Genomic DNA, 19,616 nt, shown 5'->3' on the forward strand with positions numbered 1-19,616 from the left:
GGATGTTAAAATTGTACATGGCCCTGACATTCTGTGATTTGACAGTACAGTATAGAAATATTCTATTCTACAGTGCCCTACTACAGAAAATATTTATTATTTAAATTTGTATGCTACTTTTCCATATAAATCTGCTTCAAATGGCTCAGAATAAAACAACAACAAAATGGAGAGCCCTACATCATCATCATAACAACAACAACAACAACAACAACAACAACAACAACAGCAACAACATTTTAATTGATATCCTGCCCATCTGGCTAGGTTTCCCCAGCCACTCTGGGAGTCTTACAGCATATATAAAAACACAACAAAACATCAAACATTAAAATACAGAATATACTATACTAAATCATATCTAAATATAACATGACAAATACAGCAATAACTCAATTTATGTTAAAACATTTTTATTTGATTTGATTATTTAATTTCTATACCACTTGATGTATTAAAAATATCTCAAAGCAACAACAGACAACTTGAAACAAATATTCCAAAAATACACTGTTAGATATAAAAATGTTACATTAATACAAAGTTACACACACAAAGACAAAGTGTGTTTGTGTGCATGTGTGTGTGCGCACACACACACACAACAAGTTTGTTGAGCTTCCCATGGGTCCAAAGTATTCACAGCTCTTTCTTCAGCCTCTGTCCTCTCCTCCTCCAGCTGCTAAAACACCATTTTTAAAAATCTGGTTCTTCTTTCCCATTTTTCCTTTCCATGGGCTTGTACCCTCCAGATGTTTTTAGACCACAGCTCCCATCAGCCCCACAGTCAATGTTGGGTGTTACTGATGGGAACTGTACTCTAAAAAATCGGGGGGGGGGGGACAGCTCAGGAAAACTGGTGTAGCCTCTGTGCTAGTGTAGTGGCTGGAGAAACCCAGCCGGATGGGCGGGGTATAAATAAAATTTATTATTATTATTATTATTCATATCAAGAATTCAGATTATCCAGTCATCCTAATGATTATCTGTATCTCTGGCATGCCAAAACGAAGGCATATTTGCAGAAGCATCCTTGTAAACTTCAGATTAAACTTACTGAGGAAGTAACAGATGCACTTAGCTAGTACATCTTAGTTACATATTGGGAAGATGTGATTATTCAGATTTTGAAATATTATGCATGTGTCAGCCCTGTTCTGCAATGCTCCTTTGGCATCATGCTTGGCTGGCTGCCTCAAATCTGCATTTACCCAGTAATTGCTCTACCGAAGCATAATAATTTCTGTGGAATATGTAACGAGCTAAATCACAAATCAGAGGCCATGCTAATATGGTCTCTAATGGGGAGAAAAACCAATTTGCTTCGCATAAAGAATGCTACAGATGACCCCTGTGCAAAAGACATACAGTTGGAGACCATTGTTTTACTTCCCTGTTCAAGGCAACCGAAGAAGAATGGCATCAAAGATTGGTCAACAGGTACATATCCTACAAAAAACAATTTCATAACTTCCATGGTTAGACACCTTGAAAAATGTGTACATCTGTTATGTTTTACAGCAGCTGGTGATGGCAATATCCCAGTTCACCAAACAGAAGCAGGAAACTGGTCAGATAAACCTTTGGCTTGATCCTGCAGGACTCTTTTGACCTTTAATCTCAGTCAGTCAAAATAAGTCCTAAAAACTGTAATCTTTGAGGAAAGTATAATCCCTCTTTATGAATGACGTGCTGCATTTTCTGTTTTGCTTTTAGGTGGATTGTGAGAATCTATGGCAATCCTGGCCCCTTCCAAAGCCTCCCACCAACTCCCAAATCCCAGTGCTATCCTGTTTACCATAAGCATCACTGAAAATCAATTCCAATTTTTACATCAATTTCAATTTCAATGGCATATTTATTATTTAGACTATAAACTTTCCTTAAAGGAGCATCAGTATTGCCACATTTTCTTAATTAAGATGCTTCATTACTGAGAATGTTACTTGAACACAATGACCAATTTTGCTTTAGTTCATTACTGTTCTCTAGACAACCATTGTATGATCACATTAATTTGCAGAGGCTGTCCAAATATTTCATCATAAAAGAAATATGTGGTTTCTTTCTGTAGGAAAAGCACATTGTATTTCCTATAGAAAGAGGCCACATTCTTCTTTTATGATGAAATATCTGAATAGCTTAGGCAAATATATATTTCCTATAATGGCCCTATCTACATCTTTCTCCACAGTAATGCAGTAATATCCAACAGGTATTATTTTTGTAAACCATTTAGAGCGTTTTTATATATTAAAAAGATCAAGCAGTATATACCATAGATTTTGTTAAATAAAACGTGGTGGAACGCTCTGTCACAAGAGACTAGGGCCCTGTGGGATTTGACATCTTTCCGCAGGGCCTGCAAGACGGAGCTGTTCTGCCTGACCTTCGGCTCAGACTCGCTCTGACCCCCTATATGGGATTTGGTATATAAATTTTCCCTTGGCTTCTTTGCTGGCCCATGTAGGACCAGCATGGATAGCTAGCTCGGGTGAATATCTGATGTTTCCTCCCTTTATGGTCTTGATTTATGGGCTACTACTAAAATGTAGTAAAATGTAGTGGCGCTGTGGTCTAAACCACTGAACTTTGGGCTTGCCGATCAGAAGGTTGCCAGTTCGAATCCCCGCAACAGGATGAGCTCCCATTGCTGGGTCCCAGCTCTTGCCAACCTAGCAGTTCCAAAGCATGCCAGTGCAAGTAGATAAATAGGTACCGCTCCAGCGGGAAGGTAAACAGCGTTTCCGTGCACTGCTCTGGTTCGCCAGAAGCAGCTTAGTCATGCTGGCCACATGACCCGGAAGCTGTACGCCAGCTCCCTCGGCCAATAAAGTGAGATGAGTGCCACAACCCCAGAGTCATCCGTGACTGGACCTAATGGTCAGGGGTCCCTTTACCTTTACTAAAATGAGGCTGCATTTTAAGCCGTATTTTAATTAACTGTTTGTTGTTGTTTTCCTATTACATTTTATTGTATTTCATATTTGGTGTTAGCTGCCCTGAGCCCAGCCCTGGCAGGGGAGGGTGGGGTATAATATTTATTATTATTATTATTATTATTATTATTATTATTATTATTATTATTATTATTATGGCTGGGGTATAATTTTTTATAATTTATTATTATTATTATTATTATTATTATTATTATTATTATTATTATCAGGGCTGGGGTATAATTTTTTATAATTTGTTGTTGTTGTTGTTGTTATCGGGGCTTCCCAATTCTAATTTATCTATAGATTAATATCTGGTTGTGGATCGAGGGCCCGACCCCGCTATGTGAAATAAATACACAAGGACACGTGATATAAGGTTAATGGGCAAGAAAAGGCCACAACTTTATTGATTACAGCAGTGAAAAGGTATTGGCTTAGGCATTGGATGACTATAGATGGTGGGTTTATTCAACAGTAGGTGGAGCCTGTTGATGCTCATCCAACTATAGGCTCACCCCCTGATGTCACCGAGGGTCGTGCCATGGCCTCCCGCCAAGCAGGCATCGGACGGAATACACGACCACCAGATTCCTTTAACGGAATAACCCACGGTAGATAGCATAGGCGATGGCCACACCTAGCCCTTGACACAGCACAACACATGAATCCAATGCCTAACCTACCCACCAATACCACAAAAGTTGTGACGATTGCTACGAGGTAGGCGAAAAAACCAAAAGGCCTAATGCCAAATGGAAAAATTCCTACCAGGCCCCCCAGCCAACCAGGGCGACCAACCTAAGGTCCATAGCAAGGCCAAAAACCTATACCCTGAGATAAATGGGAGTGGAGGGTGGGTGACTCGCTGAGGGACGACGACAAATGAGGAGGAGGTGGAGCTAGCACCACAGCATTAAGCTGCTACACACGCCCCCCGGAGGCACCTGGTTGGCCACCTCCGGTGGGCGTGGGCGCCAGCCAGGTAGGAGGGGAGGGGGCTAATGCCCCCTACCAGGGGCGGGGCTCGGTCTCCCGCCCACAACCACTCCCCTCTCTTCCAGGGAGGAGAGTCTTTGGGGATATAGTAACAAATCCGAAAAAGAGCACCTTTATATGTGGATCAGGACCTATCGAGAAGCTTGTACATTACATTTTATATTGCCCATTGTATGATTCACCCAGAATTAAATTTATCTCCCCTTTTCAGATTGCCTTAGGTCAACCAGATGATTTGAAAATCTGAAAATTAAATGGTTGATGGCAGATGTCAATAAGTGCATCAGCTATAGGGTGGCACTATTTGCACTAGTGGTAAGAAAGATAAAGGCAGCCTTTCTGGATAGTGCAAGTGACAAACCCCAGGCATGCTGATTAGAAAGAATGTTTCTAAATTTTGGACATTGTAGATTTGTCCTGGTCTGATGCAGGCAATTGTCTTTCATTTTATAGTTTTGTGATTTGTGCTCATAGTGTATTGTGATGGTCATTGGCTATAAACAATTAAATTTACTGACTATAGATAAATTACAGCAGGATAGGGAACCTATGGCCTCTACATACTTTTGGATTCCAGCTCCCATCAGACCAGCCAGCATGACCAATCACTGGGGTGATAGTTGTGGTCCAACAATATCTGGAGGACCTCAGGTTCCTCATCCCTTACTTAGGGTGTTTAGCGCTACATGTTAGTTACCCCTCAGTTCTATGCTAAAAGGAAAACCCAAAACAGGCAGAAAAAACACACCCAAACATTCACGCCTTTATTGTGTAATCTGGCACAGATTACAAGCAGTATTACACGGAAACTGTGTTAAAAATGATATACCTTTTACTTTCTTCACTGCAGTACAATTAATGTTTTCACCATATTCATTTCATGAGGGTGTTTTCACAAGTAACGCTGAATATATTTTTGTCCTAAATGTATATCCTAAAAATATATATTTGTTAACATTCAGCAGTTTCATGTAGATGTTAGGGGATAAAATCAAACCCTGAGGAACCCCACAATGAAGGCTCCACAGGGCCAAAGATCACTCTTGAAACATCATCCTCTGGAAATGACTATCCAAGTAGGACCAGAAGCACTGAAAAACAGTGCCATCCACCACTAACTCAGACAGCCACTCCAGAAGGATACCATGGTCAACGATATCAAAAATCACTGAGAGGTTGGGAAGAATTAAGATGGACACATTTCCAGAATGCAACCCGATGCGCAGAAGCCTTGTCGTACTCCTTTCCCAATTATGAACCAATCAGTTGTTCCATATCCAGTTCTAACTGTAGCTTCTTGTCCCACATAGAGATTTCTCAGGAGACAAATGAAGTGATCAGGCACTCCCATTTCTTTAAAAACTTGCCATAGTTTGCTGTGGTCGACACAGTCAAAGGCTTTTGCATAGTCAATGGAGCAGAAGTAGATGTTTTTCTGGAACTCTCTAGCTTTCTCCATAATCCAGCGCATGTTTGCAATTTGGTCTCTGGTTCCTCTGCCAGTGGCGTAGCGTGGGGGGTGCAGGGGGGGCCGGGCGCAACATCTGGGGGTTAGGGGGCGCAAATCCACGGGTTAGGGCGCGCAAATTACTTGCCTTGCCCCGGGTGCTGACAACCCACGCTACGCCACTGTCCTCTGCCCCTTCGAAATCCAGCTTGCACTTCTATTAATGGGCAATTCAGAATGCACCCGATTCAAAGTGTAAGGTGGACCTTTAAAAAATATAGGGCCCAAACTAATTCATCCAAACTCAGACCACATTCAAGTTGGACTATGCCATCTCCACAACTCCCATCAATATGTAAGCTAGAGAAAGGTTATTTAGCGATGTCAACATACAGGCCATGAGACTTTGGGCATATTTAAACTATGGATTTATCTCCCACAAGATGCAGTGATGACCAACAACTTGGATTGCTTTAAAATACAATGAGACAAATTCATAGGCCAGTGAGTCTTATCAATGGCTATTAGCCACAATGTCTATGTTCTACCTTCACTGTTGGAGACCTAGCTGCTGATAATTGTAGGTGCGGAGAGTGAAGGCTTCCCATGGGCATCTGGCTGGCATCTGTGGGAACTGGATCCTGGACTTTGGCCTGATCCAGCAGGGCTCTTCTTGTGCTCTTACCATATCCAGTCCCACCAGCATCAGCCAAGGAAAAGATTAACTTTGCAAAAAGAACAAGGGAGCAAGGATTCATGAGAGGCTGTCCCTCTTGAGACATTTTGGTGTTTCAAGTTGGAAGTTCATGTTCTCAATATGTTAGATAGGTAGCCCCCCCCCCCGTCACTTTTATTTCATTCACTCTATAGAAGTAACATTCAGAAACATGCAGCCTCATCTAATGCATATTTCCTCCAAAGTCTTATTTAGTTCAAGGAGGTGTGCACAGTGCTTCATTCCAAGTTTGCTTTATTAAAAGAAAAAGACAGACGTGTACTCTCCTTCTGGCATCCTTGTATCGCAAACCAGACGTCTGAAATATCTTAACTGCCTGACCCACAGTATCTTATAAGAGCACAAGTTGAATGAAATTAAGCATTAAATTCTCTGTTATCGGTGGCTTTTAAAGGGTAAAGATGTCAGTGAGATGAATAGAAGTCCCTGAAGCAAAAAAAAAAGCAGCCCATTAGCAAGGCACTAGAATCACTTTCCTAGGCAAGACATGCCTTCCAGCTACTGAAAGTCAGAACAGAACTTAACCCTTCCCCTTCCCCTCACCATTTTTCTGTTGATCCACCTCTCCCCACCCACCACAAGCTGCTTCTCCAACTCCCATGAAATGCCAGGTGCAAGCTTACAAAGCTGCACACTACACAAGGTAGCATGCTTTAAAAGCCCATTTAAAAACAAAATGAAATGAAGAAGAAAAAAACACACCTCCTTGCACTTGTAAAACTATCTAGTCAAAGAGAAGTATTTCCATTTACAATCTCCCCCCTGCAGCCTTAAGTGGCACAATCCACTATGCTGAACTGAGCAAATGTACAATCGCTAAAAAATGCTTCAGTCCTGTAAGGTCTTCAGAAAAATCCACAGCAGCACAATGCCCATAAAAGCGAATGAGGATTATGCCAGAGGGTCACCTTGAGGATGCTATTAGCTCCAAAACTAATAGAGAGTGACAACTTCCTCCATGAACATTGAAATTAATAAAGAAAAAGCTGGTTTACAAGTCAACCAGTAGCCTTCTTTCCTACAGTTTTTTCTTCTAAGACTGGGAGGCACAGAGAGAGAGAAAACTACAGATAACAAAGGATCAAGCAAGCAGAAGAAACATTGCAACCAGATGGCAGCAGAAAGATACTCAAGGAATTCCAGATCAAAGTTTGTTCTGTCCTGCATGTTGGACGGGGGAGCTTACTGAAACAAAGCAGATGGCAATCAGCAAGACACATGGCATCTTCTATCATTTCCATTCATTTGTAGCACTACATCAGAGTAAGACGTAATAAAAAGCTTCAAACACCTCTTATAAGATTAATAATAATAATCAAATGTCCCATCCAGAATACCATTTTTGAGCCTTACAATGCAGGCCTTACCATGTCTAAATATGTCAAATGTCATTCAGCGGGCGTTACTCCCAGATAAGTAGGGTTAAGTTTGTAGACTTACTCTGTACTCTTTAAGCTGACTAACAGCAACAAGCATTCTGATGGGGTTGTTGTTTTAAATTTTGTTCAATAATTATCATAAATACCAATATCAGTGACATGGCTCTGAAGGTCTAAACAAAAACTGAAGCTAATAGGTGTCTTTCTTGGTTGCTCGCCACCTAGCTAGGTGAAATTAGTGGGCAGAAGTGAGATGGCCTTTTCCATGGTGGCACCATAGCTCTGTCCTTTGCAGTGAAAAAACCAGGAGAGTTGTGTTTTCATAGTTTGGGCTTAGTGAGTGTTTTATTATTGGTGATTCAAAAAGAAATTACCCTGAATTTTAGATTTTTGCATTGCTGTTGCATTTTTGCATTTTTATTATGTGTGCTACACTGAGACAGTTCTGCTCAGAAAGGCAGCCCTTAAATAACTTTTGATAAAATAAAATATTAACAACTGGCTCAGACTAGATTATCCACAGATTCCAGGAAACAATCTACCAGATTAGCAATTATAGCAAGTGGTGCTGTGGGTTAAACCACAGAGCCTAGGACTTGCCGATCAGAAGGGCGGCAGTTCGAATCCCCACGATGGGGTGAGCTCCCGTTGCTACCCGGTCCCTGCTCCTGCCAACCTAGCAGTTCGAAAGCACATCAAAGTGCAAGTAGATAAATAAGTACTGCTCCGGCGGGAAGGTAAACGACATTTCCGTGCGCTGCTCTGGTTCACCAGAAGCGGCTTAGTCATGCTGGCCACACGACCCGGAAGCTGCACACCGGCTCCCTCGGCCAATAAAGCGAGATGAGCGCCGCAACCCCAGAGTCGGTCACGACTGGACCTAATGGTCAGGGGTCCCTTTACCTTTACCTTTATCAGAAAATGAGCAGGCAGCAGCCAGGAATGCTCTTGTCTTGTGTATTCAACCTACCAAGGCACTTACAATCACAACCCTACAAAGTACCAGTAAGTTGTTAGAGGGAGAGAGCTTTACAAGACCACTGAATGGTCAGCCACAGCAGGGCTGAGCAAGGATATGAACACCACATCCATACCTGAGCACTCTAGTCATCATACTAGCCATGTAGAATCAATGAATAGACCTACCATGCCGCGTGCAGACAAACCATAACACATGCAGGAAAATGGGAAGGGAGATGCTCATCTTCCATCTGAGTATAAAGTATTTTTCCCCACTTCTAAATATAACGCTCCACTGAACTCCAAGAATGAGCTGTCTGCTGACACCCTACTTCACATCTCAAGAAAAGGCCACATATAGGGCAAATATATTTCTTGGTTTACCCAGAAGTCCAATTTTCATTGGTACTTACCGGTACTCCCTAGTCAGAATACACAGGATTTCAGTCTTAGCAATTCAGAACCTCCCCAGTCAGCACATCATCACCTATTATTACCTCCACTAGGTATGTTTTGTAATGTAAAAATATACTTCTGTGGTTTTCAGAGCCACCACAAAGAAGCAAGTTTCATCATGGGTCACATACACAAACAGCATTCTCATAATACATCACTTTCATTTTTTCTTTTACATACAGATCTCTAGCTCTTTAAAAATAAAATACAAATGATTTTTACATGGATGTGGCTGGCTGGCAAGATAGCTACAGCAAGGGAAAGCTATGGAACTGAACTCCTGCTTTTAATATAATTTCATAACATATGTCCACTGTCAAATAACAATCAACACAATTACTAAATGCTTAGCAATCTGTATGTTGTGCCCCAGCATCTTAATAAAGACTCTCTCTCAAAAACAGGCATAATACTTCCCTTTTCTCAAACTCTGTTTTTAAAGTATTCACAGCAACTATTCCTTGTACAGTCACTCCCCCAAACAAAAACAAGAAAAATCACTTTCCATATAATCTTCAATTCAAAATAATAACTACACTTGTGCACCCCAATCTTTATACTCCCCAGTCTTAACTCCTATGCTGTTCAGAAGATAACACAAGGTTATGTTTAGTAATTTGAAATTGTCTGAAGGTCCAACTTCATTACTACCATAAGGCAGGCACCCTCCCTCTACTGTTTTAGATGCCTGCTTATTTCAACAAGCTTAGCCAGACATATAAATGTAGTTATGTACACTAGTTCATAACATTTTGCCTTATTTATCTGTGCATTCTTGATTTTATATTGTTTTACACACACCCATTACAGATCTTTTAAGATTAAGCACTTTAGTTACTGTATTTTAATGCAGAAAAACTTAAAGCGCTGGTGGTAAACTCTGCATGATGCAGTAATGACCACATTGGAAGGGACCCTGAGGATCATTCAGTCCAACCCCCGGCAGTGCAGGAATATGCAGCTGTCCCATACAGGGATCGAACCTGCAACTTTGGTGTTATCAGCACCATACACTAACCAACTGAGCTATCCAGTGCTGTAGATACATGGCTGAACCTTGAATGTGTACATATGTTTCTACATAGAAAGCACATAGGTAAAGGTAAAGGTACCCCCTGACCATTAGGCCCAGTGGCGGATGACTCTGGGGTTGCAGCGCTCATCTCCCTCTATAGGCCGAGGGATCCGGCGTTTGTCCACAGACAGCTTCCAGGTCATGTGGCCAGCATGATTAAGCTGCTTCTGGCGAACCGGAGCAGTGCACGGAAACGCCATTTACCTTCCCGCCAGAGCGGTACCTATTTATCTACTTGCACTTGACGTGCTTTCAAACTGCTAGGTGGGCAGGAGCAGGGACCGAGCAACGGAAGCTCACCCCGTCGCAGGTATTTGAACTGCCGACCTTCTGATTGGCAGAAGGTTTAGACCTGTGGTTTAGACCACAGCGCCACCCACGTCCCCATAGAAAGCACATAGTCTGACTAAAACATAAATGGAGCCCACTTGATGGCAACTTACTGAAAAGATAAGCTGCATTTCCTGCGCAAGCCTGGTCAGCTCCTAGCCCAGGCTGGACAGCCAACCAACGGAAGAATCTTCAGATACTCAGGGATGGGAAGAAGCACCTGAACGTCTCTGCTTTGCAAATTTACACAACTGAGTGGGCAAAATTGGGAGCCTGGTTTACCGCTCCTTAAGCATCCTTCCTTGTACCCAATGAAAACTGGACACACAGCAATAATCAAGGATAACTCCAGGGCCAAAGCTGTGGGGATCTTATCCCATAATTCTTTTTCTACAAATATCCTCTTGATCTGACTTCATTTAAGCAAATGAAGAAGCTCCTCCCACTTGATTATTCCTCATATGTGTTGCATCATCTAAAAGTTTTTCTGCTGAGTAAAAAAATGTATCACTCACTTGCGGTTTCCTAGTTAAGCTGGCAGGGCTTATTGTACTGTTACCGTATGATTTTACCTGCTTCACTAGCAACAGATTAAATTTAAAGCAGATCTGAAATCAAACTATGGAGCGCAGCAGTTGCTCCAAGCACTTCCAGGAATAAGCAATAAAAAGGGTGGCAGCAGTACGTGAAGGGATGCCTGATTTGGAGTAATTCCTGCTATCCTGGATAGAACCAATTAGCTTAATGCAACCATCCGAGATGCAGCCTCCTCCAAGAACCCTTTAAAGCACCAATGCCAAACAGCATGGCCAAGCCAGTGCAAAGGATGAACTGCAGGCACACGACATAAGACTGAAGCAAAGTGCAATGTAGCTACTCCCTGGAAAAAGGGAAAGTACGAACTCCTCTCTCCTGGCTGTTATTTCCAAGCCTAAGTTAGGAAAAGCAAACAACCACAGCACATGTTGACATGGCGTTCATAAGAACCAGTCATCCAACATCATCCTTACCCGCCAAAGACATTCCAGAGGATTACACATTATTCTGGTACAATAAATAGTCACAGCAAGAGGGGATACAGGTAGCGGTAGATCTGACTACTGTATAGGGAAATTTCCTCTCTCTCTTTTCCCCCCTTCTTCTATATTTCAACTATTTCCCTGCTTGCAACAAAGAGAACTGACCACGTGGTGAGCCAGTCCTCAGCAAAAGGAGGTAGTGGTGGTGGCTCTCTCCATCCATCACCTGTGACAATCCTCTTCCTTTTCAGAAACTAACGATGCCCCTTCCTCTCCGCATGTTCCACTTGCAGCCGAACCTCAGAAAAGAAAGTTTTTAAAGGAAGCAAGTCGGAAGTATCTCTACCTCCCCCCCCCAAAAAAAAATCTCCCTCCTCTGCATGTACCGAAATACACGCCGGATTTCTCCTACCCTTCCGTGAACATCGCCACAGCTTAAGTGGCCTAGACAGGCGCCCCCAAACTGTGTGGGTTCCTGGTTTTCTATTAAAAGGGGGTGGCGCTCGTCGGAGCTGCGCTACACGTGTAGCCACATCCCGATCGTAGAGGGATGGAAAAGGAGAGGAGCGGGGGTTTTTTTTGTTGGTTTTTTTTTTTTTTTTTTTTGCGAGCTCGCAGCAGTAGCAGCAGCAGCAGCATCCCGGGTGCAGCGAGCGAGCCGAGCGGCTGAACACGCGCGGCGGCGCCGGGCGTCACGTGTGAACCCACGCACCCACCCTCCGGCGGCCAATCCTTACCTTAATGATGCTGCTCCTGCGAGGGGTCGCCCTGGCCGCTTCCAGGAGGATCGCTTCGGGGTCGGCGGCGGCGGCGGCGGCCAGAGACACCCCGCTCCTGCGCTCCCTCCTCCGGGGCGCCTCGGGCTCCGGGAAAGGCTCCGAGTCGCCTTCTCCCGCCGCGGGCGCCGGGGTTGCTTCTGCCATCGCGAAGCGGAGCCGCGTCCACTTCGAGGGGTGCCAGGCTGAATTTAAAAAAAAACAACCCTTTTTCTCCTCTTCCCCTTCCTAAAGCGCCGCTGAGGCAAGTTTCCGCGAAGGAGACGTCGCGCTCGCCTGCTGCATTTTCCGTGGAAATATGAGGAGAAAAGCCGCCCCGCTCGCTCGCTCGGGCTCAGGCGCCCCTCCGCAGCCGCCGGGGCTCCGTCGCAAGCGGGGAAGGGCAGGGCGGGGAGGCGCTAAACTTGGGACAATGAGGGGAGTTTTGCAGCTGAGGAGAATCGTGAGGCGAGGCGAGAGGCGCACTCCGCCTCCTCCGCCTCCTGCTGCTGCTGCTGCGCGCGCTCTTCGTCCTCTTTCTCTCTTTCCCTCACACCCATTCACTCGCGCGGGGGGCGCCGGTCACGGCCAGGAGGCGCCCCCTCAGAAGCCACCTTTGAGCGCGCACATCTCCGGGCTCCCCGCCGCCGCCGCCAGCCCGCCAACCGGCAGGAAGTGCCGCCGGTTTCAACTCCCCTCACACACACACTCGCGCTTCTCTTTCTTTTCTGTTGTGTGACAGGGCCGGGGCTTGTGTGTTTTGACAGGCGGAGGCTGACGGGCAGCAGCCCCGACCACTCCGCCGAGGGGAAGCGCTCCGCTCGACCAATCGCCGCGCCGAGGGGGCGGGGCCGGGGAGGCCCAGAGCGAGCGGAACGCGCTCCCTTCTGGAGATCGCTAGGTTTCCCCGAGGGGTTTCGACGGGGCGGCAATGCACGGGGTTGGAGGACATTAATTAGCCTTTGGCTAATGAAGCGGCCTGTGACCTTTAAAGTTGTGTGCGGTGGGGGTTTGTTTTTGTTTGTTGTGTTTTTATATTGTAAACTCCCCTGTGATCCTCGCAGGAAGGGCGGTATAGAAATTTTAATAATAATAATAATAATAATAATAATAATAATAATAATAATAATAATAATAATAATAATAATAATAATAATAATAATAATAATAATAATAATAATAATAATAATAATAATAATACCACTCCCTTCCCCATGCAGGAAATCCACAACTACGGCCCAGTTTTATGTCTCTTTTCTCAAAAAGTAACCACCTTTTTAATCATTCAGGTCTACCATTTGCAGCCCTATCATAAGAGGTCTCAAGGCCAAGACCACTAACGATTCTAACAAGCCATAATGATTTCAAATATAATAACAGCATAAAAACTCAAGTCGCCGAAAGTTTAAAAGGAACACACGTTTTAAAGGTTTCTGAAATTAGAAAGGTAACATTTCCTGGCACCAAAATAGCATCAAAGAACGTCCGCTTGGGAAAAGGCTCTCTGGAAAGGGCGTTCCACAGCCAGGGAGCCACCACTGAAAAGACCCTGTATCCCGTGGCCATTTTACTATAGGTCCCACCTTCAGTATTGTAAAACATACAATAGCAAATGCATTTTCAGTGATGCTGGTTACTGCCCAAACATAGCTTAGTTAACGAAAGAGGAAGAGTATGATCCGAAATGACAGTTTTATTTCTTTTTCACTTCACTGTTAGATGCAATTTGGTATAAAGTACATCTTTTATCCCCAGAATCCACACAGTGTTCAAGGTTTCTTTCTATTTAGCAGCTATAATTGAAAATAAAACACTCAGGGCTGTAAAATTACTGCAGATATGATGCATGAACATGAAAGGGGGGGAAATGTTGGATATTTCTGGAGGTACTGGGAAAATTGCTATCATAATTAAGGGCATGTCATATCTTACCCTTAACCAATTTACTGGTGGACATTTGTTCATGCAGTCCATAAACAAACGCCCAGGAAAAAGTGGGATTAGTTAGGTTAGCCTAAACTCGTTGTCAGGCTTTGTAGCTGGTGAAGTTCCAGGAAATGATAGGATCTTTAGGCAGATGCAGTATTCCTCTCCTTACTCACAAGGATTCATATCCACCATCCAGAATTGCCATATTATCCCAAGGCGACTTGGGAAGAGCTGTTGCTTTTTTCTGATTGTGTTTTCTACGTGCACTGGATAGCTCAGTTGGTTAGAGTGTGGTGCTGATAACGCCAAGATTGCAGGTTCAGTCCCCATATGGGACAGCTATATATTCCTAAATTGCAGGGGGTTGAACTTCATGATCCTCAGGGTCCCTTCCCAGTTCTATGATTCTACTTTTATGAGAGCTAAGGGATCTCTTTCTCTATTTCCATTTCTGTGGCCAGAATTGGATTAGTAAAGGTAAAGGGACCCCTGACCATTAGGTCCAGTCGTGGCCGACTCTGGGGTTGTGGCGCTCATCTTGCTTTATTGGCCAAAGGAGCCGGCGTACAGCTTCCAGGTCATGTGGCCAGCATGACTAAGCCGCTTCTCGCGAACCACAGCAGCACACAGAAACGCCGTTTACCTTCCCACCGGGGCAGTACCTATTTATCTACTTGCACTTTGACGTGCTTTTGAACTGCTAGGTTGGCAGGAGCTGGGACCGAGCAATGGGAGCTCACCCCGTCATGGGGATTCGAACCGCCGACCTTCTGATCAGCAAGCCCTAGGCTCTGTGGTTTAGACCACAGTGCCACCCGCATCCAATTGAATTAGTAGCCCGGTCCAAATATATTGACTCGCAACAAGAGGCTGCATGGAAGGATCAGATCAGTGGTACTTGGGACTTACATAAGTCACCCATGTTCAGAAAGTTTCAGAATATTGTTTCATTTATTTTAGATATCTTTGCCAACGTTTAGAGCAAAGCCCTCACAAGATGGCTGACATAAAAAGAATAAAACAATCTTATGCAGTCATTTTAAACAGTACTAATTTCTGTCCCAGCTTCTGCCAACCTAGCAATTCGCAAGTACACCAGTGCAAGTAGATAAATAGGTACTGCTGCGGCGGGAAGGTAAATGGCGTTTGAGTGTGCTCTGGCTTCCGTCACGGTGTCCTGTTGCGCCAGAAGCAGTCTAGTCATGCTGGCCACATGACCTGGAAAGCTGTCTGCAGACAAACAGTGGCTCCCTTGGCCTGAAACGAGATGAGCATCGCACACCATAATCGCCTTTGACTGGACTTAACCATCCAGGGGTCCTTTACCTTTACTTTACCTACATTACATGCAGAGCTTTTTTCTGGGAGTACTAAAGGGTATGCAGTACTGGCACCTTTTTATTCTAAAAGAAATGCGCTGCCTACGTGATACTGCACGGTGGTTGGGGTGTCAAGAGAAAAAATACTTTAGCACATTCTCATGTTCTGTCACAATGTGGAACACCATGTGCTGATGCTGATGGACTTCGGAGAGCATGGCCAGAACCTTCACTCTTTGGTCCTTTGCAGCTTTGAAGGGCGGTGTCCTTTTGAAAGAGTTTAACTGCTTTGAAAAATAGCGCTGAGATCAGGCAAGAGGAAGCTTTTCAGAAACAAGATCGCCCCCTAGCTTTTATCCATAGAACATTCGCTCAGCAAAAGTTAACGTTGCTCTCAAGTAGCATCCGGATCCTGGAGCCTTCCCTTTATTGGGCTGCCAAATCAGACTGTTCTTCACCATAGAATGACCCTTGGAATCAAATCAGTTTAAATGCTTTGAATTTCGGTTGATGTCAAAGGCTATGAGCTGAACTCGGCATGCGCCAGAAATTATGACACATGCCAGGGCTCTCTGCAAGTGTGTGAGAGCCTTAGCTTCAAGGTGTTGGAGGGAATGCACAGGTGTTGAGGTGTAACATCCACTGAGCTTGAGCCTAGATCAGGAAACATAGACATTTGTTTAATTATTGAACCCAACAACCAAAACAAATTAAATGCAAATCATTAAAGGCGGCATGCTTTTGACTTAATTTTCTGACTTAACGTAAACAGTGGCAGAAATTAAAACAAAACCAACATAGCGTCAAAAAGATTTTAAATATCCGGTGACCTTGAAACACCTGGAGAAATCAAAAGGTCTTCAGGTGGTGAAGACAAGAAAGCTGGTGTCAGCAGAGCTTTCCAGAGAGGAGCGTTCACTAACCAGGGAACCCCGGCAGAAAAGGCAAGCCTTTCTCAAACTCACCTTATTTCTGAATTTGGAGAAAGGCCTCTGACGATTACCTTAATAATTGGGTGGCTCCAAAAGGGAGGAAATACTCCTTCAGGTATCCAAGACTTCAGCCCTTTAAAACTCCTGTTCTTAAATGTGCTAGGAAATTGACTGGGTGCTGGTGAGTTACAGAATTTCTAAACTGGTGAGATGTGCTCCCCGATTCCAGTCCTGGTTAGCAATCCAGCTGCCGTATTTTGTATTAACCGAAGTTACTGATGTTACTGGATGCAACAATAAAGAAGTCCAATAACGTGACGTCAGGGCATGGCAGGATAACTGTGGCAAAGTTACGTATATCTGCCCAGGACAGTCTGCAGACAGCACACCAGCTATAACTGGTAAACTTTGTGTCCCTGAGGGCTTCTGATTATAGGATCAGTTCCAAGCTGCAAACATGATCCTAGGGAAAGTGCAACCACGGAGAAATAAGGTGAGAATCTATTGCTTCTTTTTAATTTCCTTCTGGAAATTGTTTTTTTTAAACAACAACAACAACCTGTATAATTAGAAATAACATTGCTAGTAAAGTAATGTTTGGCAAAAGATAGATGATAGATAGAGATGTTGAAGACCTGATGTTTCAAACAGTTTTGGGAGCAATGTTCTATTTCTTTGAAGAGTGTAGGACTTTTTTTCAGCTGGAGCTCTGCACCTCTCAGGTGGGCGCCATTGCCATTATAAGATAAGAAGGGAGAAGTTTGTGGTCAGCTCCGGCACCTCTTTTTCTAGAAAGATAGTGTGGGGAAAGTGGATATGCTTTTGCAATTCTGGAATCAAACAAGTATTTGTCACAATCTAAGCTTAGAGGTGTAAGAAATTATATTTTAAAAATACACAAAATTGGGCACCCGTGCTTAATCACATTTTCTTTTTAACGTGAGTCTTATATGAATGGACCACTGAATATGTTTAAGCCTTAATCAATTGCTTGCTAATTAATGGAATGTTAAATGCGTGGCATATTTAATGACAAGCTATTTTGTGTATTCTGTATATACACTTTTTCCTGTTTGTTTCATTTGTGACAGTGATACAGCATAGCTTAGTGATAGCACCGTTACCAGTTGAATATGCTCTGTTCCATCTTTTTGATATATTGGTATATTCATTTCAGTCAGAGGCAGTTTATGCTAATATCCCTCAAGAAATGCAATGAGGCACAAAAATATGCAGTCTGGATCAGAATGCACAGGTCCATTAAATTCACATATGGGTGGTTTTTTTCAATTTTATGAAGAAGTATTATGGACTTGTAATGTCAGCTGGTACAATGGAATCTATTTTTAACCTCAGTCTGCGACATAAACCTTAATTTTATACATATAAAATCATAGACTCATAGAATTGTAAAGTTGGAAGGGACTATGAGGACTATCTAATCCAACCTGGTGGAATGTTATATGTCAATCTTTCCTCTTTATCTGTATTTCTTTCTCCTCCTTTCACGGACCTTTCTCGTCTTAAAAATATCACTTTTTAAAGGGAAGGGCTCAGCTTACTTGTGGGTAAGCTGAAGACCACTTATCTGTACATCAGAAGATACAGTGGTACCTCGGGTTACATACGCTTCAGGTTACAGACTGCGCTAACCCAGAAATACTACCTCGGGTTAAGAACATTGCTTCAAGATGAGAAGAGAAATTGTGCTCCGGCAGTGTGGCGGCAGCAGGAGGCCCCATTAGCTAAAGTGGTGCTTCAGGTTAAGAACAGTTTCAGGTTAAGAACGGACATCCGGAACGAATTAAGTACTTAACCCGAGGTACCACTGTAATGTTGTTTGATAGTGTAGCAGTAATAAACCAAACTGGGGCAGCATTTCATGGAAGTGAACGGGGACGAAATGTAAAAATGGACTGCCATTTTACAATGGTACCCACAATGACTACAAACTCACTTCCCTAAGAGTTTATTCGGTGTGTGTTATTGTGCCAATATAATATTATTTTTTCCAATGTGCACCATTATAATTTTTCAACACGAAAATCCATCAGCCATTTTGTTTCCCATTCACCTAGCTCTCTAGCATCCGTTTGTTCCTATTCACAGCCAACTTAGACTTAATTGACCTAAAGAAGCTGGTGTCGTAATTTTGCCGTTTCACTTCCCCACTTAGCCTATAGACTATTCATTAATATTTTTATTAAAAGGTACTAATGTAGATCTGGAGGCAGACAACCTTCATCTACCCCTGGTATTGTGAAAACTGACAATTCATTCTTATCTCTCCTCGAAGCAATTACTGAATTACAACAGAACTGGTAATTTGTATCTTGTCATCAGAGCATCGCAAAAGTTTATAACAGTGTGAAAGTAACACAAGGTGACGTCAGCAGAAGTTAACTCGCACTCTAATAATAATAATAATAATAATAATAATAATAATAATAATAATAATAATAATAATGTTAATAATAAATAATGTTTTATTTATACCCCGCCCTCCCCGGCCAGAGCTGGGCTCAGGGTGGCTAACACCAATAAAATCACAGTAAAAACATAATGGGAGGGGGAAAGAAAAGGGGGGGAAAAACCCCAAAACCAATTTAAAATACAGGTTAAAATGCAATTTAAAATGCAGCCTCATTTTAAAAGTAGCCTTTAAAATAAGCTGCAACACACACTATCTCAGAATGCTACATTTCACTGGCAGATCGTAACATGCCCCTCTTAAAAACCTCTTTTAGCAAATAAGAAAATGAAATATTAAAATAAAATGGGATATGGAATAAAATGAATTTATGCAAATCTGAATAAAACGTAAATGAATAGAAGGATAAAACAAACTGAAATTTCTGATTCTTCTCTCACAAGACACAGCATTCTCTCTTAAGAACTGTCTCCTCTTATCAGTTACTGCAAATAAGACATTGTCCCAGGATAAAAAAAATTATCACATTTGTCAGATGCTTTCACTGAAGGATGGGGCCTCACTCTTCACCCACATTAGGAAAATGCCAACTGAATTACAACAGGACATTCCCTATTATTCCATAGCTTTGTAGGAGATGTGAGGGTTAGCCCATAAGGTCAGCAGTGAACAGTGAGATGAGTTGGGGACACTTACCTGACTGACTGACTGACTGACTGACTGACTGACACACACACACACACACACACACACACACACACACACCCATCCATAGCTGTCAACATTTCCCCCTTTTTAAGGGAAATTCCATTATTCCGAATAGGATTCCTTGCAAGAAAAGGGAAAAGTTGACAGCTATGCACCCGTCTCCCATGTCACTGCTGTACACTGGAATGCAAAGCGGTGAGGC

General features: G+C 43.1%; 1 protein-coding gene across 1 annotated transcript in view; it reads right to left on the bottom strand.

Moving 5' to 3' along the window:
* Positions 1–12,813, bottom strand: part of PLCL1 (phospholipase C like 1 (inactive)) — a 196,897-nt gene extending 184,084 nt beyond the window's left edge. Inside the window, exon 1 of the mRNA XM_081201730.1 lies at positions 12,078–12,813. Coding sequence (XP_081057856.1) covers positions 12,078–12,263 — 186 coding nt within the window. The 5' untranslated portion in view covers positions 12,264–12,813. The remainder of the gene's footprint in view (positions 1–12,077) is intronic.
* Positions 12,814–19,616: the final 6,803 nt, after the last annotated feature.

Source organism: Podarcis bocagei (genome assembly GCF_964188305.1).
Source record: "Podarcis bocagei genome assembly, chromosome: 1".
NCBI classification, from domain to species: Eukaryota; Metazoa; Chordata; class Lepidosauria; order Squamata; family Lacertidae; genus Podarcis; species Podarcis bocagei.